At 38.1% G+C, this 22,182-nt stretch overlaps 1 protein-coding gene across 2 annotated transcripts in view; it reads right to left on the reverse strand.

The window, feature by feature from the left end:
- CUNH8orf89 (chromosome unknown C8orf89 homolog) overlaps positions 1–20,417 on the reverse strand; it is a 35,014-nt gene extending 14,597 nt beyond the window's left edge. For both annotated transcript variants that reach the window (XM_045849454.1, XM_045849455.1), the window contains exons 1-3: positions 20,127–20,417; positions 5,521–5,684; positions 3,590–3,743 (exon numbers count right to left, since the gene is read on the reverse strand). In XM_045849454.1, coding sequence (XP_045705410.1) covers positions 3,590–3,743; positions 5,521–5,684; positions 20,127–20,146 — 338 coding nt within the window. In that variant the 5' untranslated portion in view covers positions 20,147–20,417. The remainder of the gene's footprint in view (positions 1–3,589; positions 3,744–5,520; positions 5,685–20,126) is intronic.
- Between the last annotated feature and the right edge of the window lie 1,765 nt (positions 20,418–22,182).

The raw sequence follows: 22,182 nt of genomic DNA on the forward strand, positions 1-22,182 counted from the left end.
AAATGTCAAAGGGACTTATTTAAGAAAAAGAAAATCAAAACTATGGACATTGAATTTGCAAAAAATACAAATCTATCAACAATTGAATATAAAAGAACCAAGCAAACAAGAACAGAGACAGAATCATGGATATGGAGAGCATTTTGATGGTTGCCAGATGGGAGAGTGTATAAGGAGGAATGTGTGAAGAGGTGAGGGGATTAATACAAACAGTATTAATAGGTACAAATAGGTAGTTACAGAATAGCCATGGGGATGTAAAGTGAAGTATAGGAAAAGAAGTAGTCAAAGAAATTATATGCATGACCCATGGACCTGAATAATGGTGTGGGCTTTGCCTCTGGTAGTAAGGGGTGCTGGATGGAGGGGAGCAAAAGGGAAAAAAATCAGGACAACTGTAATAGAATAATCAATAAAATATAATAAGAAAATTTTTAAATATCAAAATTGGTGAATTTTTGTGTAGCCATTTTAATATTGAAGATGGAAGAAAATAAGCAACAATTTTGGTATATCATGCTTTATTTTATCAAGAAAGGTAAAAATGTAACTGAAATGCAAAAATAGATTTTTGCAGTGTATCATGAAGGTGCTGTGACTGACTGAAAATGTCAAAAGTAGTTTGTGAGGTTTCATGCTGGAGATTTCTTGCTGGATGATGCTCCAAGGTTGGGCAGAACAGTTGAAATTGATACTGACAAATCAAGACATTAATTGAGAGCAATCAACATTCTACCATGCAGGAGACAGCCAACATACTCAAAATATCCAAGTCAATAAAGTTATTGGTGTAAATGAAAAATACGTCTTTTATTTTATGGAAAAAAAACTAAACAAACTCTTTTGTCAACCAATATATTCAAATTATCCTGAAGTAAATTCGTGCTCAAGTCGATGTGAAATGTTGGTGAATCAGTTTAAAGATTTTATTTATTTATTTTTAGAGAGAGGGGAAGGGAGGGAGAAAGAGAGGAAGATAAATATTGATATGTGAGAGACACATTGATTGGTTGCCTCTCACACACCCCCAAATGGGGACCTGGCCATGGTCCTTGCTGGTGGCCCTGATGGGAATTTGAACCTGTGACCTTTCAGTTCTCGGGCCAGCACACAATGCACTGAGCCACACCAACCAGGGCTGATGAATCATTATACAAACATCCAAACTGCAAATGAAAAAACAAACCAACTGAAATAGAATGAAAACAGTAGGAAGCAACATAAAGACTGAAAATTTAGAGGCAGAGTGGACTAGTCCAGGGGGTGCTTTCTGGGCTTCCTGTTTCTTTTAACATGATTATACACTCTAAAAGAAGGCTAAGAAGACTGCTCTGTACCAAGACAAGTCCATTGCCACAGACAATCATCCACATTCTTTTTATTTTAAGATTTTATTTATTTATTTTTAGAGAGGGAAGGGAGGGAGATAGAGAGAGAGAGAGGAACATCAATGCATGGTTGCTGGGGGTCATGGCCTGCAACCCAGGCATGTACCCTGACTGGGAATCGAACCTGCGACACTTTGGTTTGCAGCCCGCGCTCAATTCACTGAGCTATGCCAGCCAGGGCAATCATCCACATTCTTAATCCTTTCCCTATCAAGGGCTGTGACTTTTAGATACATGACAGGAGCAAGCTATCATGGATCCAGATGTCTTGGTGATAGAAACACAGTCCTCGAGTAGGTTCTATACTTGGCTTCCAGTGGGCCCTCTTCTATCTACAACCTTCCCAATCTGTCTCCTTTACTTTTACCATCAGCTCTACTAGCAACGCTATCTCACCAACTCTGATTCTTATTTCACTGTAATCTCACTTCAAAAAAAGCAATTTTGCTTTGTATATTTTTAGATCTTGGAAATCTGTCCTCAGATAATATTTAAAATGATGGAAAAGACTTTATGTGTGCTATTGTTCATTGTAATGTTATTTATAAAAGTGAAAAAGTCCAGTGATAGGAAATTTTAAATAAACTATGTTATTAAACACAGTTTAAAGAAACTATGGAACAAACTGAACTAAAGCAAAATAGAGACAGACTCATAAACAGAGAGCAGGCTGACAGCTGGTGGGGATTTAGGGGGTGGAGGGATGGAGCCAAAAAGAAAAAGGACTCATGGACATGGACAACAGTGTGGTGATTGAGGGAGTGGAGGTGGAAGAGAGTATAAGGCAGATAAATGGTAATGCAAAAAAATACAATAAAAAAGTTTAGAAAAAGAAACTGTGGACCCATCAGTGAAATATATTTATATTTATTTATTCAGTTACTTGACAGTAACTGAAGATTATGTAGTGAGATAAATATATCTCACTATGTGCATATATAAAACAGACAGAATAAAAAATTGTAATTACACTAAAATCACAACTAAAATAAAAATATATTAATATTAAGGATAGAAGAAAATACTAAAAAATAAAAATGAATATGTTAGGATAGGTAAATTTTCTCTTTTCCTCAAATCTTCTGCAAAGGTCTTATTTAGGTAAGAACTAATCACAACTTTTCATTTTTAGTGTGTTCTAGTTTTCTATTTATATTACCTGGATTTATTTCAAGAACAATTAACAAGAACAATAATACTAGTGGAAAACTCAAAAAAATAGATTCTCAAATTCTGGTACATGTGTGCTACGTATAACTGGATGACTTTAAAGGTCATTACGTGAAAATATAAGTCGTCCCCTGAAGAGAGCTGCAAATCAGACTACTATAAATGCATCATCTTTTTTTCAAAGATTTATTTATTTATTTTTAGAGAGGGAAGGGCGGGGAGAGAGAGAGAGAGAGAGAGAGAGAGAGAGAGAGAGAGGGAAACATCAATGTGCGGTTGCTGGGGGCCGTGGCCTGCAACCCAGGCATGTGCCCAGGCTGGGAATCAAACCTGCGATGCTTTGGTTAGCAGCCCGCGCTCAATCCACTGAGCTATGCCAGCCAGGGCATCATCTTTTTTTCAGGCTGGCCATTCAATACCTGATGAATAAATAAATAAACCAAAGCAGAAACCAAACAGAATAGAAGACTGTCTTACTAATATATACATACATGCCTTTGAAGAAAGGGCTTTTTTTTTTTAACAGTATGTCAGTCTGATTTACAGTTGGAAAGGTATTTATAATACCATTTTTAAATGTCAGTATTCTGGCTGACAAACTCATTTAAGTCATGCAGGGTCTTTATTAGGCTGCCATCTCATTCAGAATCTCCCCTCACAGCACTTCAAACAAGAAATGAAACACAAGGTTCTGTATTAAGGATAATGAAACCTTTTAATATTGCAGAGTTCATTTATTTTTATTGTTAAAAAATCCAATATTCTCATGAGCAATCTATATTAGGGCAATAAAGATTTTTTCAAAGAAAGTTCTTAAACACTTTCTGTCAATATCACTTAAAAACTGAGAAAAGCACCTACTTGTCAAGCTGAAAAAAATCATTAACTTAAATTTACAAAATTAAACCTTTTGTGGAAAAAAAATAATAAACAGAAAAGAATTGGATTCACTGGCCAGAAAGACCTCTACAAGCAGAAGTATTACCACAAATATATATTCAATTCAGGAGATCTAAACAGACATAATGTACCTGACTGGAGGCATCTGGAAATCAGCACGCAGCCGTCTGCCACGAAACTCTGGTGGAGATGAACTCATACTTTTTTGGCAACTTTGCAATCCTGGCAAATATGGCATTTTGACATGTTCTTTGAGTTCTTCTAGACCAAATGTTCTGGTGTATTCTAATTAAAAGGAGTATCATAACCATCTTCATTATTTATTGGTTAAGTGTATCTATCATCTTTTCCTATATACTATAATGCATAATAAAATATACTAAATCAATCATTAAGTAAAGAAAATTAAGCTACTGTACTTTACCTAGCATCTCTCCCAAGAAAATACCTTGAATTCCTGCAGGGAAAGTGATTAAGTTGCAGCTTAAGACAAAATAAGGAAAAAAGGACAGCTTCATAAATCTCCTGGTTTTCTGCCTTCGTGATTTGATATAACTAGAATTCTTGGAATATTACATATATTCATATTGAAAAGAGCTTAAAAGCACTTTCAAGAGTCTTATGTTATCTGCTACTTTAAATCTTTCCACCTTCCTGATTTTATGTAAACAATCAAGATGTGTAAATACATGATCCTCTGAGCTAGCAATGAGATAAAAGTATTCTGTTTTCAAGCACTGATTTTAACTATATCCTACAAAATTCCACACCAAATCTATAAACAACAACATTGAAGGATCAAGATTTCTTCTTCTACTGATCTCACATATTATTGGACAAAGAGATTACCAAATTATTTTAAAATTTTTCCAAAATGAAGGACACAAAAGGAAAAAAACAAATTAAGAGATTAAATGTTTGGTTGATCATTAAGCTAAACACAGAGAATTGTTTTTAAAGATTTCTCTAGTAAGCAAGTCTAGCCCAGCAATAAAAAAAAGTATTTAATGGGACTAGAATGATATTAAATACTCAAAATGTTATTTTGCAACCTTTGATTTTTTTCAAAAACAAAAAAAGTTTCTCTTGATCAAAAATATATACAGATTCTCTTTTTAGCAATTAAATTTGGGGGTAAGGGACAGATAAACTGGTGTCTTCTGAGTACCTTTAATGGGAATCTAGTGAAGAAGTTGAAAAACTCTAGCAAGGCAACACATTCAAAACCAGAAGTGATGAAATACTTAGGGAGTTCAAATTTTGCTATTTTTAAGAATTATATCTCCATCAATAAAGCTAATGGCAGAATTCAGTATAAATTTAAAAATACTATAATTTGAAACTAAGGGCAAAAAGCTATAAATGCACTCCTTTACACATCAAAAGTTCTCAAATTAGTCTTTTTTGAGTAACTATAGGATATAAGTCTCTTTCAAAGGAAAGGAAGGGAGACAATCCTGGTTAGAATTATTAATACGAAACAGTGCTGTTAAAGATTTGGGGTTTTCTGGGGGGGTTGTTTTCAGGTAAAATTTTTATTTTTTTCTTTTTAATTGAATTTATTGAGGTGACATTGATTAATAAAATTATACAGGTACAATTTTATAATACATTACCCATATATTGTACGGGGTGTTCACCACCCAAAGTCAAGTCTCCTTCTAGCAATGTTTATCCCTGCTCTAGCCTCTTCTATCTCCCCCCACCCCCTTTCCCTAGATTTGAGTTTTTTAAAATATAAAAACCAACTTCAGGTATTTGAAAACAAACACTATTCATGAAAAGTAGTATGATCCAACAGAAAAAGTACTACATTAATATCAAATAAAACATATTACAAAATATCAAGAAGTAGTTCTTTAAAATTCATTTCTATTATGAGTTAGAGAATTACATTAAATAAATTAATTTTAATTTTCTTCCATTTTTCTTTTCCTTAAACTGAAGATATTATTCTTACTTAAATGTTACAAAAATTATAAATATTTCTTATTGCTTTAAAAACATACATGTAAATTCAAATTCATTATTTCTGTATTTTCTTAAGTAAAATTGAAGTTACCATTTCTCAACTTCTGTGTTTCTAAAACTGCTTTCCTCCAGCTACTCTCAAAAAGAAAATAATTGTCAAGGGAATTTTTGGTGACACTGGAAGTCTCGACTTTGATTTCAGGAGATAGCACAGGCATTTTTTCTTCTTTCAACAACAATGATGAAAGTGAGATGCTGATGCAGATTTGGGACACAAAATTCAAAGAAGAAAAGTTATTTCAGAGACAAATATGTTTTCTAATTTGTTTTCTATAGACCTAAATGAAAAGTTTACTTATATATGTAAATGCAGATTCCTGGTATTTTAAAGCAAGAAACCTTTAAGAATATAGCTAAAATGTGCAGCAAGAATTTTTTTCTTTTATATATTTTAATGAATTCATTAAAATTCCAGGTTATAGATATTTGGCAATATAAAAATAATTAAGTTCAAAAGCAAGTTATCATGTACAAGAAAATGCTTAGGATTCTCTCAAAAATATTATCATTATACACCAACTGGCATTTATCTCTGGGATGCATTAAATACACAAAAATTAATTAATGTGCTACATCACATAACAGAATGAAAGATAAAAATAACCATGTGACCCTCTCAACAGGTGTTGGGAACCACCCTGACTGGTATCAGAAGCTGAAACCCCCGCCTAGGCTAAGGCCAAGGGAACGCCCTTGGAACCGTAAGCCAGTAAGGAGACAAAAGCTTATCTCCCTGGCAGGAGCACTGCTTCATTCATAACTGAACCCCAAAGCTTGGTCGGTTAGCCAAAGACGGGTAACATTCCCCAAGGGGGGAACGACCTCAGACAGGTACGATCACTTGGGAGGCCCCCTAAAAGAAGGACTTTGGGGGCTGCAGCAAAAGGGGGTGACAGACCCTCACTCCTCAGCTTTGACATAGCCTGAGTTCTCATAGTCTGGGAGAAAATCTCCTTATCTCTTGGTTGCCTTAGTTCCTGTGCTCCACCTAAGCCTGAAACAATGACAGGGTGGTGCAGCTCTGTGCTGAAAAGGGTGGATTCCCCAGGTGATCAGGCCTAAGAAAGAATATGTAAATTACTGTGAAGCCTGCTTTGTTTAGAATGCTCTCAGTTGAATGAGAGGGGTCCAAGGAGGAAGTTAGTTTGTTCCTCAAAGTCTTACAGCTCTTTGACCCCGACTCAAAATAGACCGTCAGAGTTCCTTGTTTTCTATGGTTCCTTACTTCCTTGTAATGAGTACTGTACTTGAATTATTATGCAAAACGAGCCCAACAAAAGCAGGTATGGACGGTAAATTGGCGTGCTCCCCACTAGAGGGGGTGGCCATTTCGTCCCTACTTCTCCACAGAAACTAGTTTGTCTCTGTGCACGTTTTTTCTCACGTGTTTTCGTTGAGCCATCCGCAGTATTCCGTGATCACTGCTGGCTGGTGACCCATGCATCAAACAGGTAAAGAAAGCATTCAATAAAGTTCACCCTTTCATGATAAAAAATAGTTTCAACAAACTAAGAATTGACAGAAATTATCTTAACACAGTAAAAGCTATATATGAAAAGCCCAGAGCTAACATCATACTCAATGGTGAGAAATCCAAAGCTCCTCCCCTAAAATCAGGAACAAAGTAATGATGCCTGCTCCTGTCTCTTCTATTCTACATAGTACTGCAAGTCCTAGATAGAGAAATTAGGAAAGAAAGGGAATAAAAGGCATCCGGAATGGATAGGAAGAAGCAAAATTGCAGCTGTTTATAGAGGACATGATCTTAAATACATAGAATGCCCTAGACTCCAACAAATAAAAAGAAAACATTAGAACTAATAAAGGAATTCAGTGAAGTTGCAGGATACAAAATCAACAAACCGAAATCCCTTGTATTTTTATGCATGAACAATAAACTATCTAAAAAGGAAAGTAGGAAATCAATCCAATTTACAATAGCATCACTTTAAAAAAATACTTAGGAATAAATTTAACTAAGGGAGTGAAAGACTTACACATTGAAAAACTACAAAACATTAATGAAAGAAATTAAAGAAGACACAAACAAATGGAAAGACATTCAATGTTCACAGACTGAAAAACTTAATATTGTCAAAATAGCCATACTACCCAAAATGATCTACAGATTCACTGTCATCTTTACCAAAATCCCTGTGGTATTTTTTTAAAGAAATAGTAGAAAATAAAAGTAAAAAATTCATATGGAACCACAAAGAACCCCAGATAGCCAAAAAAATTTTGAGAAAGATCAAATTTGGAGGTATGAAACTTCCTGATTTCAAAATACATTACAAACTCTGAGTAATCAAAACAACATAATACTGTCATAAAGACAAACATACAAGCCAACAGAACAGTACACAGGCTAGAAATAAATCTACACATATATAGTCAACTGATCTTTGACAAGGGTGCCAGGAGCACACAATAGGGAAAGGATAGTCTCTTCAACAAATAGTGTTGAGAAAACTAGATGTCCACATGCAAAAGAATGAAATTGAACCCTTTCTTACACGATGCACAAAAATAAACTCAAAATGGACTAAAGACTTAAGCCTGAGACCTGAAACTATAAAACTCCTAGAAGTAAACACAGGGGAAAGCTTCACGACATTGGTTTTGGCCATGATTTTATACTATAACTCCAAAAGCACAGGAAACAAAAGCAAAATTAGGCAAGTGGAATACATCAAACTAAAGACTTTTTGCACAGCAAAGGAAAAGAAACAAAGAGTGAAAAGGTAATCTACAAATGGGAGAAAATATTTGCAAATCATATATCTGATAAGGAGCTAATATCCAAAATACATGAGGAACTCTTATAACTCCTAGTTCAAAAAACAAACAAACAAATAACATTATTTTTAAAATGGGTTAAGTAGTGGAACAGACATTTCTCCCAAGAATATACACAAATGGCCAATGGGCATATAAAAAGATGTTCAATGTAAGGAGTAGGGAAAAACTTAGACCATGAGAAAATAGGAACCTAGCTAGCTAGAGCCAGGAGATTACTAGGTTACTGAACAAACATCCTGCCTTCCCGCCTTGTACAAGAATGCTTGGTTTGAAATTCCTGCGCGTGGTCTTTGTAAGCGAATTGCTAACTGCCACGTCTGCTTCTGTATAACGCTTGCTTGCCGGCCCCTATATAAGGACGTAGTTGTAAGCGCTTGGCGTGTCTCTCGTTTGCAGCCCCTTGTGGGTACCGTGTCTCTGGATACTCTGAGAGTTCGCCCCTGCGCAGGTTAAACTTGGCCAATAAAGTAACATCCTTGATTCCCTGAAAGTCTCCAACATTTGTTCTCGCGTTTGCTGGATGCAACATTCAACATCAGTAACAATCAGGAAAATTCCAATCAAAACCACAATGCGGTATCAACTCACATCTGTAAGGATGGCTATTATTAAAAATTTTTGAAAAACACAACAGCATTGAGGAGCATATAGAGAAATGGAACCCTTGTGCACTACTGATGGAAATGCAAAACAGTATAGCCAGTATGGAAAACAATATGGAGGTTTCTGAAAAAATTAAAACTAGAACTGCCATACAATCCAGCAATTCTACTTCTGTGTATTTATCCAAAAGAATTGAAATCACTGTCTCATAGAGATATTAGTACTCCCATGTTCACTGCAGCAATATTCACAACAGCCAAGATGTGGAGAAAACCTAAATATCTATCAATAGATGAAGGAATTACAAAAATGAGGTACAGATATACAAGGGAACATTATTCAGCCATAAAAAGAAGGAAATCCTGAAATATACAATGTGCATGGGCCGTAAGGGCATTATGTTAAGTAAGATAAGACTGTTACAGAAAGACAAATACCACATGATTCCATTTATATGAGGTCTCTCAAACAAACTCCTAAAAGTATAGACTGATGGTTGCGAGGGGCTGGTGCAGGTGGTGGGTGGGATGGGGAGTTGCTAATTGGTGGGTATGAAGTTTCAGTGAAGTAAGATGAATACATTTTAGGGATCTGCAGTGTGACATTTTTCCTACAGATAGCAATACCATATTGTACATTTAAAAGTCTTACATTAAGATCAATCTCATGTTGTGTTCTTAGCACGATAAAATTAAAAAAATTTAAATTATCACCATTATAAAATGCATTTGTGTCAGAAGAAAAAGATAATTTCTATGCTCCGTGGAAAAATAAACACATCCTCAGGATGTAGGAGACCATTCTGCATGGCATGAGCCTAGTTCCCATTGGGAGACGCACAGGACTCACACCCATAGAAAGGTTCTCCTGTGGGGAGTCAGGCCTGCAATGTACCTAGGCCACTATGAGTCTTGCTTTTTGCTAAAACTCCCTCACCCTGATTTTTAGCAAACATTTACTGCAAAGTAACTTCCTAAAATCCATGCTAAACCTTCCAAGGATGAGTGTAACCAGTTCAACCACTTTTGCCTTTTCACTTGCAAATATTCCTCTTCTGTGATGTAATTAGCAGCATTGGCTCCTTTGTTTTCTGTAAAAGGTAACCACCTAAAGCAAACCTGTGCATAATAAATGAGGACCATCATGTAATGGGAGGAGAAGCCTAATAAAGGCCTATCATGGTGGGGGCCAAGGCTTTTGCTCCCCTTGAGAGAAAAGCCATGCTGTCCCTTTTCCTCCACCGGATTCAGTAGTCTGTGTGAATGTCTCATTTCATCCATAATGACTCAGACACTGTGGGCCGATGTCTGCATCATCAGGATAGCCATTACTTTTATTCTAAGCATGGACACAGACAAACAATCACGTATCAGCTTATTTACTACATACTCAATTCAATCATAAGTATTAAGTATTTACTTTTTGCAAGGCATTACTAAATTCTGAGGAGGGTATGACCATGAGCAAGGCTTATATTCATTTTTTCCAATCTTCACAACAAACAGATTACAGATATCCAGATTTTCCTGTGCTTATTCATTCATACAAAATATTTACTGAGGATTGATTCTGTGCCAGGAATTGCACAAGGATAAATTGTTTATCATTGTTTTTGAAAAAACATGATAAACAAAACAGTCCCTGCCCTTGAAGAGCTTAGAGTCTAGTAAACACAGACAAGGAAACTGAGCGTGCAGGGTAATAAGTGGTATAAAGGAAAAACAACAGGGTCCTAGTAGAGAAAACACATGTCAAAAGATATGAAATGAGAGACAATGTGGTATGTGTGCATCCCCATGCATGGGTGCACAGCAACAAGCAGGGGAAAGAGAATGTGGGAGGAGAGAGGAAAGGTAAGAGAAGAGGGAAGGAGGAGGAAGAGGGTGGAGAGGAAAGGAAGGAAGACACAAAGGTTGCCTCTAGGATGGGGGAGTGGTGAGAGGTTAGCATTTCCTAGGAAGTATCTCCATACCTATTGAGCCAGCTCTGTCAAATCATGGAGAGGTTACTTATTGGGACATGACAAATGGGATGAAAATAAAGGGGGAAGAGTGTGGATTTGATGGTGAGATCTTGGGTGTCTTTGAAATGGCAGTGTTGGAGTTAAAGGTGAGGGTGAGAACCAGACAGTTATGGGCTACAGGAGCAGGTAAAGAGCATTAGGAAATGCACAGACAGCAAAGAGAGAGGAGTCACAACACTAGCACCATGTCAAGGGCCCATGTGGGCATCTCCAATGGGACACGCCAAGTCCTCTGCTCTGAGCCACCAGCCCTCCCTGCAGCAGCTCAGAGGCTCACACTGCTTCCCTTACTCTCGATGGCTGCCAGCACCCTCTCTACACCTGGGTTTGTCCTCCTTCCCAGCAGCAGCGGAAGAAGAGTGGCTCATTCTTTCTTCAATGCTCTTGAACTCTCTTGATTTCATAGTGTTTATTGCTAAAGACTTGAGAAAACAAGACAATCAGAAAGGCAACGACAATAAAGAAAATGACAATAAATCTAAACTAAAATAGAGAGTAAATTAAATTTCCAAAGTCTTAAAAGACTACTAGAATCAAAATCCAGGCTCAATTCTAAGACCTTATTTTTTCCTTTTACTTGTAAAGGTGAAGATGACCTGACAGCTTTGTTTTTGCTCCAAGGCAGACCCTCTTCTCCTTAGAAGTATCCCTCCTGAGACAGGAGAAATAATTGTGGACTAACAATAAATGCCTCTTTGGGCATTGTATCAAACCAGGTGAAGAGAGAAGTTTCCTGAAACTAAATATTTTGAAAACGTTCACCCAATAAATACATAAGGGGTCATTATACTATTATCTCTACATTTTTGTGTATGCTTGAAATTTTCCATAATAAAAAGTTGGGGGTGGATGTGGGAAGCTCACAGCTGCAAGAATGTACAAGTTAAGGAATGTGCGGAAATAATTAAAAAACAAATGCTTTTGATCTTATGTTTCCTGAAAACACGGTCAACATCTAATTCTGATGGAAAGAGAAAAATTAAAGATACTTTATAGAACAACAACCACACTTAAAAAAAAACATGTAGAAAGAGATAATAAAAAAGAACAAAGTACCTATGTTCTAGGGCAGGCCATAAAAAACTCACTCAAAACAAATGTTTCACAAATAGTAAAGAGGCTAGAGATTGAGATAAATTAATTGTTTAAAATAAAGAGCTGTAAAATAATTACTATATTTTCAAAGGCACCCCAAAATGTGAGTGCATTTAAATATTTTTTAAAGAAATATTCCAAAAAGTTTTAAATTAATGTTATCTTTTTTCACCTAGTCTAGAACTAGAAGAAAATGTTAATTAAATGTTCTCTATTCATTATTTGTCCATCCATTCATTTATGCATTTAATAAAATATATTGAATGACAATCATGTCACACAATAAGAATGTTAAGAATGAATCAAATCACATGTGGTCCCTGTCCTCCCAAAACTTGGGTGAGAGAGGCAGACATTAAGTATTTAACAAATTAACAAAAATCATTTCAGATAAAATACAATGAAAGTAGAGTCAATTCTCATTATTCACAACAGGTACACTCTATAAAGTTGATGTTAGCACTGAATTGGTGAATACTGAGCTACTGCTGCTTCAAACTCCAATCCAGGGATCAGCAAACTATGGTCCCAGGGACAAATCTAGCTTGCCACCTGTTTTAGTAAATAGATTTGCATTGGAACAGCAATGTCCATCTGTTTACATATTTTCTATAGCTCCTTTAGGCCACAGAGCAGAGCATAGTAGTTGCAACAAAGAAAGTGGCCCACAAAGCCTATATATTTTACTGAACTTGGCTAGCCCCTGCTCTAATTTGGTCAACAAGCACCTATTGAACAATTATGCTAGGTGCAATTTATCAAATTTAAAATAGTATATGTGTAATAGGAATTTGACTTTCTTTGCAAATGGATCTTATTTATCTTGTGGTTCAGGCAACTTATTTTGGAGATCATATGCACAAGCCACGGAAGCTGATGAAGGCTTAGACCTAAGATTTTAAAATTCAGATTTCCATATTGCTTTAGCTTCAGCAATATTGAAAGAAAGATGGGAGCAAGGAGGCCAATTACGAGACTATTGTAATCTACTAGGTGAATGGTACTGGGAGCCTAAACCCAGGACAAAGGAGATTCCAGAGAGCCAACGGGACAGGAGTGAATGTAGCAGCACTCAGAGACCTGGGAGCTGTGCAAGACTGGTGCTATTCGCAATGTTAGGAAGGATGAGGAACTTGAAGAGGTGCCAGTTGAACAAAGATGAAGTGTAAACATTAATAAGAATATTAACTTCAATAAATTAAAATATATTAAATATGCAGAATATGCAAATGTATTAAGACACTTTTTAAAAAGCACCACACTGACCATCTTTGGAGGGTACTAAAGAATCAACTTGATTTGAAACCTACTACATATAAAGATCAAATATTTATCCAAATGAATGATAGTGAAGTTTTTCTTCATAGAGTATCTAAGATAATAAATGAAGGAATAATAATATTAAAACATCACCAGTTTTATAACTTTAATTAATTAATGGGTCTTGGCAATTGTGAAGGTTAATTTTGTGTGTCAACTTGGTTAGGCTCTGGTAGCCAGCTATTCAATTAAACACTAATCCAGGTGTTTCAGTGAAGGTGTTTTATAGATGTAGTGAATATCTACAGTCGATTGAATTTAAGTAAAGGAGATTACCCTCAAAAATCTAGGTGGGCTGTATCTAATCAGTTAAAAGTCCTTATGAATAAAACTGAATTTTCCCTGGGGAAGGAAATTCTACCACAAAACTCTAGCAACATCCTGCCTGAGAGTTTCCAGCCTGCTGTCCTGCCCTTCAAATTTTGGATTTACCAGCCAACGCCCACAAGTGCGTAAGCTAATTCCTTGAAATACTTTTGTACATACACTGGTTCTGTTTCTCCTGAGAACCCTGACTGATACAGCAAGGATAATCAATGGCAGCTCAGATCAAAAAAGAAGTTGTGACACGAATACTATGTACCTCCCAACAGAGCAATGCCTGTTAAGTATTCTTGAAAAATAAAAGTCAAACCTGACTTTGATCAAGGCTTTAGATCTAACTACTGATTTAGAGGACACGCAGGGGACAAAGGAACATACTACATGACAAGGATGAGATCAGCAAAATCAGAATGTTCAACTCTAGACCTCTCCTGTTCTTTTTCATACTTCCCTGTTCTTGCTTTATGGTTTCCATACCTCATCTCCTTGAATATTATAAATTTAATTTTTCTGTCATGTTCTATTATTTTTTAGTTTGGAGATTCAAATCTCCCATTTGCTAAATATGCCATGTTTTCTTCCTTATGGTTCATTTCCTTATGTAATGTGTAATCTTGAACTGTAAGCTCATCTTTAGAGAGGTTGCTATCTACAGGAGTCGTGGTCTCTGAGCTACAGAAACCTTGCTATACAGAGAGGTTTTTCCATTCATCTGTCTAGACCTGTGTTTCAGAGGTGCCACGCCAGTTAATATGACATTTCTTGGAAAGTCCTGTGAATTCAGACCTCAGACTTGAGCTGTGCAGGGTTTGAGGCTCTACTCTCTAGCAGTTTACTTTTTTCTGAGTTCAAGTGGATGGCAAAATTCCTTGCAGCCTACTCAGACCAATGGAGGGTATTTTTCTAGTTATCATCTCAGTGTCAAGGTTCTTGAGGCAGGTTGTGTTTTTCAACATATCCCGCACTAAAACATATCCAGTACCACATGTTCTTCCTTCAACGTAATGTCGACACTCTTCCTTCATGAGGTGAAGTCTGTGTTTCCCTCCCTGAAACTAACTTCCTCGGTCAGTAAGCTGCAGTAGAAGTGCCTGTTTGATTTCCAAAGCTAGATCATAAAACGTGATACAACTTCCTCTGGCTTTCTCTCTTGGGATACTCACCTTTGAAACCTTGCCACCATTCTGTGAGAAATCTAGGTGGTAGGAAGAAGCCACCATGTAAATGTTCCAGCTGACATCCACAGCTCAGGTCTAAGTCCACAGTCGGCATCAACCATCAGACATGAGAGTGAATGAGCCTTCAGGTGATTCTAGCCCCAAGCCTTCAAATCCTCCGTCAGAGAGCCCAGACATGGTGAGGCAGAGCCAAGCTGTCCCTGCTGTTCACTGTCCAAATTCCTGACCCACAGAATCCACGAGCACAATAAATGGTTGTTTTCCACGATTACGTTTTGGAGAAATTTGTGATGCAGTCATAGTAACAGAAACAGTACTCCTTTGTGACTTCCAGCTTTCAGCAGATGCTTCACAGTGGCTTCCTGTGTGAACATTCCTTGATCTCTGGCACCTGGGCCTTTCCTTCTTTTGGTTCCTAGCTCAGCCACATTTCTATAAATTACCTTATTATATTTTACCCGCATTGGAAATATAATGAAGCAGAATGGAGCCCCTTTCACGTCAGCTCACTCTGCCCAGAAGTTCCCAGAGTAACTTTTCAAATGAAGATATAAGGAAATGAAGAATTTAATTTCTTTTATGTACAATGATACTTAGAAATCAAAATAATAATGAACCCTATTGAGAGAGTATTTGTTTAAGAACAGATAACTCAACACAGAAAAAATACAAATGATCAATAAAGTTCATCCTCACTAGTACGCCAATAAAAGCAATATAATGAGCTATCACTTTCACCAATTAAATGACAAGGATTTTTTTTTCTTTAATACTCAGTGGTGTAAGATAGGGTACAAGGAACTAGGTAGGCACTCTCATGGGTTTCAGTATATGTATTTTTATACCATCTCCAGAGAGCAATCTAGCAAGATATATATGTCCTTATAATTTTATATACTTTTGACCAGCAATTCCACTTCCAGGAATTTATCCTAAAGGAATAATTATTGACACAGAAAAATATTTATCTTCAAGGATGTCATGTCCTGTGTTTTTTATAATAAAAAAGGCTGAAAATAACCCTAATATCAAACAGCTGATAGTAAAATTATCTTGAATTTTAGCTTCAAGAAAAAGAATTATTGAGTGAACATCAAGAAAGACAAATTGTAGAATCATTGAGAAAGCTGGTTTTTTATTTATCTACAACGCCAGTCATTGTGCTAGAAGTTGAAAATGCAAAAATGGTTAAAATGCAAAAGCCTACAGTGTATTGGGGGAACAAAGCAAATGATCATAGTTCATTATGGTAACTAGTAATGATAAACCCATGCTGGAATTCTGCAGTACAACAGACCCTTTGCTAACCTGATAGGGCAAGTAGAAGAGTTTTGCTTTTGTTTTTGAGCAAAGATGTTCAAGCTAAGTTCCACAGGTTTTGATAAGTAGAAATGAACTGTGGTAGGGCAGGCTGAATGCCTACCAGAATTCTTGCTCCTCCAGAAAACAAACAGAGCTGTTCCCAGGAAGTGGCTGTCTTTCTGGAACTGGGATGTGAGAGAATGTAAGGTGAACACTTTCTGCAGGAAGCTTTTATGAAGCACGTCTGCTTTCCCCACACTCTCTCCTTTCCCTTCTTCTGGTTGCAATTAGACAACAGCAAAGTGCTAATGAAAGGATCCTTCTACCCATTGAAGAAAGCTGCCTGCTGACTAGGAACAGGAGGTCCTCAAATGATGTCATTTTGTTTCAAGTTGTTTCATTATTACATAAATGAGAAAAACACTTGATTCCAGATGGGGCCATGGTCTGTGTGGAGTTTGCACACTTTCCCCATGTCTGCATGCGTTTTCTCTGGGTCCTCAAGGTTCCTCCCACATCCCACAGATGTGCACGTGAGATGAATGAGGACGTACTATATATGTTAAATCACTAAAATGTTGAGGTCTATTTGTCACTATAGCTAACAATATTCTAATATACGCAATTTTAAATTCCCAAGTGAATGTATTAGCTCACTTACTCAAATATATTCATTAAGCATGTACTGTGTGTATATCAGTCTGCCATGTACTTGACAAATACAAAGGGTAACTAAATAGAAATCCTGCCTCCATAGAATTTCCTGTCCAAAAGGAAAAACAGTAGCCACTCATAGCTACAATACATGAAATAACAGCATTGGGGCAGATATATACATATACATATGTACACAATGAGGTCTGTCCAGAAAAATCCCAGCTATTGTTAATAGAATGAGAACGTTTTATGCAACATTGGTGTAACCTGGCAGCCAAGAAGAGTAAACTGGAATGTACATGCATGAACAATGGTGACTTCACTGTACTAATCACTGGGGGTGGTAAGCACCATTGAGTGAGCACATGTACTGTGTTGCCACCACATTCAAAATGACTAAGTGAGTAGAACAACAAATCTGCATCCAATTTTGCATTAAGCTTGAACATTCCTCCGCAGAAACTATTCAGATAATTCAGAAGGCCACAGTTATGGACAACTGGTGATTGGCAGCTTCATCACAACAATGTACCCACTTACGCATCACGTCTTGTACCGAGGTTTTGGCAAAACTTCAAATCAGCATGTGACTCAGCAGCACCCCCCGCTCCCGCCCCACCCCGCAGCCCAGATTTGGTGCCCTGTGACTCCTGGCTTTTCCCGAAAATAAAATCACCTTTGAAAGGGAAGAGATTTCAGATTGTCAATGAGGAAAATACGATAAGGCAGCTGATGGAGACTGGGAGAACTGTATGAGGCCCTAGGTGCCTACTTTGAAGGAGACTGCAGTCTTATTGTCCTATGTACAATGTTTCTTGTATTTTGTATCTTCTTAACTAAATGTCTCTGTTTTTCATATTACATGGCTGGATTCCTTCTGGACAGACCTTGTATATATCACTCATATTATAGGAGTTAAAAGAAGGGTGATAATACTTTCACATGGAGGTTCAAAAAAGACTTGGGAAACACTAGAAAATAATGTTTAAATGAAATTCAGACAGGCAGAAATGTGGGTGGAGGCATTCCAGGAAAAGATACAAATGTGAAAGATACCACGGAGAATGGAGACAATGGTCCAGATATGAGCACTGTGAGAAATAATAAAATGATAGACTGGGGAAAGATCACAGACACATCTGAATACTCGCCAAGGTGGTCATGCATTATTAACAATTGACTGAATTTAGGAGGTTCAACAACAACAAAAAAGGAGTCAAAGATGGGGTAGGCTATGAGCTAGGTTGACTAAGAGAATTTATAGAACCATGAATTAATCTTAAAGAGAAAATGCTGGCCTGGAGGTGGAGGACAATAAGGAGCTCAGTTTTAGATAACATGAGTACAGAATATCCAAGTGGAGATATAACCTGGATCTAAGTTCTAGGGGTTGAAGACTATAGGTTTGGTTGGGAAATGAAAAGTAAGAATTATCTATTCACTGGTGAGAATTAAGGCCAGAGACTGGAGTAAAGTTGCCAAAGGAAATTTTGAGAGAGAAAAAAGCCAGATTCCTTTAAAATATACACAAAGGCAGGAAGATAAAGAAAAGAGGCAGAGAAATGACTGAAGAGGCAGAGGATCCAGAGGAACCAGAATCTCAGGAAGCATTGGACCATGTCCAATTCAGAAGTAAAAAAAAGAACTACTAGTAATACTGTTAACACCAAGTACACAATCCCATTTAATACTCAAACAACCCAATGAAGCAATTCCCAGTTACTGACCAGAATTTCAGACCGGACAAAGAACACAAACACTGGAGTAAAATGAACTTGGATTCTAATCTTACCTCTGTCCTTCAATAGCTGCATAACCATAGGGCAATGAAGAAAATAATAGTGTCTGTGGTTCTCATTAGGTTAGTGAGGATTACTTTTAAAATACATATAAATTGCTCAGTGCAGTGCTGAGCATGTATAAACACTCAGTAAGTGGAAGCTATTATTTTAACTGTTTTTAAATAATGACCAACACAGGTTTTTCTAAACACAGTCTGTTGACAGAAATGTTAACTGGTAAAGACTTTTTTGGAAGGCAAGATTCCACCAAGTTTTTTTTTAACATACATACATACATACATACATACATACACCTGGCCCTGTGATTCTGCTTCAAGGAATTTCTTTTGTAGAACTATTACCATATCTAAGAATGTTCATTGTTGCAGCGTTTGTAGTAAGGAAAAATTGGAACAAATCTTAATGTGAGATGTTACTTATAGTGTGTGTGTGTATACACACCATATGATCACACATCTATGTGATACATCTATGAAGTATTCAATGCAGATTAAGTAAAATGATATGATAGGTACTTGTCATATCTTCTTAAGTAAAAAAGGCAATTTCTCAAAATAATCCATATATTATTCTATTGATGATCAAAAGACAAATGGAAAAAAAAGAATGAAACAATAGACACTAAACGAACTCTAAGAAATTTTAGCAAATAAAGAATAGAAAGCAGAGAGGGCTTTCACCTAAAATTCCTGTGCTGTTTGAATGAAATTTTGATGTATTATAATGTAATTTCAAAATGTAAGCCCTTAAAATAGGAAACATCATAAGTATTTTTTAAGAAATGTCATTGTAACTGGATATTTGACTCATTATTAGCAATGTGGATTAAAACTCAATACGATGATTTCGGTACTTCGGAGACCACCACAAGGAAAATGGTTACAAATTACGTTTGTCTAGCGCGAGGCTCCACAGTAGGCAACCTTTTTTGACCCCAAAAAGGTTGTAGGGGAAATGACAAGTACGTTAGAACAGACGACGTGCATCAGACAAATCTTTTCCAGTATTTTTAACCCCTAGTGAAAACATAATAAACACACAAATTATGGGTAAATGAGAAATAGCACAAAGCAAAACTGGCAATGAAAATGGGGTCAGAGCTATCTAATTAACATGGTCAGTGTCCCACGCCTGCTCCATCTACTCGGCTGGGTACAAGTGCGGGGCAAAGGGAGACAGCAAACACATCCTCCCTCCTCTGCAGTGAAACCCTGCAGGGCTGGAGTTCGGGCCTGCAAGCTGTATCCCGGGGGGATGGCTGTGGGTGCTGTCCTGTACCAGAACAGGAGGAGTGCGCAAAGGTACAGATCTGGCGGAGGTCCTCCCTGGTTTCACTCTCATTTCTCTGTCCCCTGACCTTGCTCAGCAGCCTGAGTCTGGTCCTCCACCCCAGCCTCCTCGCAGGTCTACCCGAAGAGAACAGTTGGAGTGACCCACTTCCCTCTCCAGGCTAGTTTCCCTCCCTGGGAGGGGGAGGCCTCCTTACAATCCCTGCCTGGGCAAGGTCCCTGGGCCCTCCGGGTGCACTCACTGTCCCCGCAGCTCCGCCATGGAGGGCAGGGGCTTCTTCGCCCGCCAGGCCGGGGACAGTGGTGCCCAGGTCTGAGCCTCCGGCAGCGGGGGCAGCGGGCAGCGGGGGAGCCAGCGACGCTCAGAGCAGAGCCCCCGGACCAGGCAGAGTGTTGGGCGGTGCGGGCCGGGCGGCCGCGCGCTTGCTCCGGCACCGCTCTCAAGGCGAACATGCTCAGAGAAAGGCAGCCCGGCGATGCTGGGGAGCTCTGCGCCCCGCCGGGCCCTGCTGGCAGCGGGTCCAGAGGCTGCAGCTCTCCAGGCCAACACGTATCCGTTGCCAGGCGCCCAGAACTTCCGGCTGTGCTCCGTCAGCAAGCCTGCAGGCCCTCATGGGAAGGGCAGTGAATTGAGAGTGCGCCTGGGTGGCGCATGGGCGACTGGGAGACGCGTACCCCCTCCACTCCCAGGATTCACACTAGGTGCTACTGCCCTCTTTGTGGTCACAGCTACAGGGGTTGGGGTGGACAGATGATACCAAAACAGGGTTGTAAACCAGTCAGTTGTGACACAAGGTCAGAGGGGCACGGAAGGTGCGCCAAGCACTACAGGGTGGGTAGTGAGCAGTTGGACAAGGCTGGCAACGTGCATTTCTGAGTTGCATTTTTAAGATTCGAACGAGGGTCTCTAGAGTACTGATGAGTCTAAACCTTTCAAACAGCCCAGCAATACCTGACTAGTCCCGTCTTAAGTTACAGAATCATCCCCGAATTCCCTCCCCACATCCGCTGTAATTCCATGTTCTACGCTTCCTTTGTCCGGCTTCTTTGGTGAAAGCTTAGGTTGTGTCTTCTCCCTAGCACCCTGACTTGCACAGTAGGCTCTTAGAAGCTCTACTCTTGCCTTCATTTCTTGACTCCACAATAAGGCCGCAAGTTCTGCCTTGGTGATATGGTTTAGATCTCAAAAGTCCTGAAACTTCTCTCAAGCTCACTTTTCTGTTTTCATTAAGTTTCATGGTACTAACCTTTCCTAGTTCCTTTAATTAAGAAAACCAACTCAAATTAGACCTGGAACCTAATACCATATTTTGTCATGTAGAATGCACTCCCATGTATAATACACACCCATGTTTTTGGCCCAAATTGTCAGGAAAAATTTTAATTTTTTAATTTAATTTTTATTTATATAAAAAACCAATTATCATACGCCAGGTTATTTACAGATATCGCTATTGCTTTCTAGAATTCACACTTTTAATGAATTAGCATAAGTAAAAGAGTTAAAAACACGTAGGTATGGAATTAGTACTACCCATGCATAATGCACATCCTTATTTTTCCCTCAAAAACTTTGGCAAAACAGTGTGCATTATACATAGCAAAATATAGTACTCAGCCCCACCGATTTAGTTCTGTAATCCTGTGGGAGGGAAGTTAACTCATCTAAATAACAGGGATAGTGATACTTACCTAAATGGAGAGGCACATTGAAAACACATGAACTTAAAGGGAAAATGTCTGGGGCCCATTCCAAAATCAATTAGGAATTCAGTTCTTGGTACTGCACTCAATACGTTATCCAGTTTACTAACTGATCTGCTTGAGTCTTGCTATCACACCCCCCACCAACAGCTCTGACCCAACTCTATACCTGGCTCCTATTGTTTGATAACCGGGCATCCAAATCCTACCTTTGTGAAACATCTCTATATTCTAACCTGTTGCTCATTTTCACATACTATTATCCCTACACAATTAAACTCATAAATCCACATTCCAGCCTCCACACCCTTCCCCATCCAACACCTCAGAACTACACATGCCAAGTGAAGATACAAAATTTTAATGGCTATTGCCCTTTAGGAAGCTTGATTAACTAACTGAAAGCAGCAACTGGCACACAATGCACCAAGCATTGTTAAAAGTACTAGAACAGAGAAGGCAGTGATTCAGACAAGTAAATACAAAGTTATTTCAGGTAGTAAGAGATGCTATGTTAAAAAAAGTTATATGAAGAGACAAGTCCAAGATGACCTTTTCCCATAATGGAAAAGCCAAGCATAGACCTGAGGGCTG

The sequence above is a fragment of the Phyllostomus hastatus genome, unplaced genomic scaffold (assembly GCF_019186645.2).
Source record: "Phyllostomus hastatus isolate PE091 unplaced genomic scaffold, TTU_PhHast_1.1 phas_contig_65, whole genome shotgun sequence".
Classification (NCBI taxonomy): Eukaryota; Metazoa; Chordata; class Mammalia; order Chiroptera; family Phyllostomidae; genus Phyllostomus; species Phyllostomus hastatus.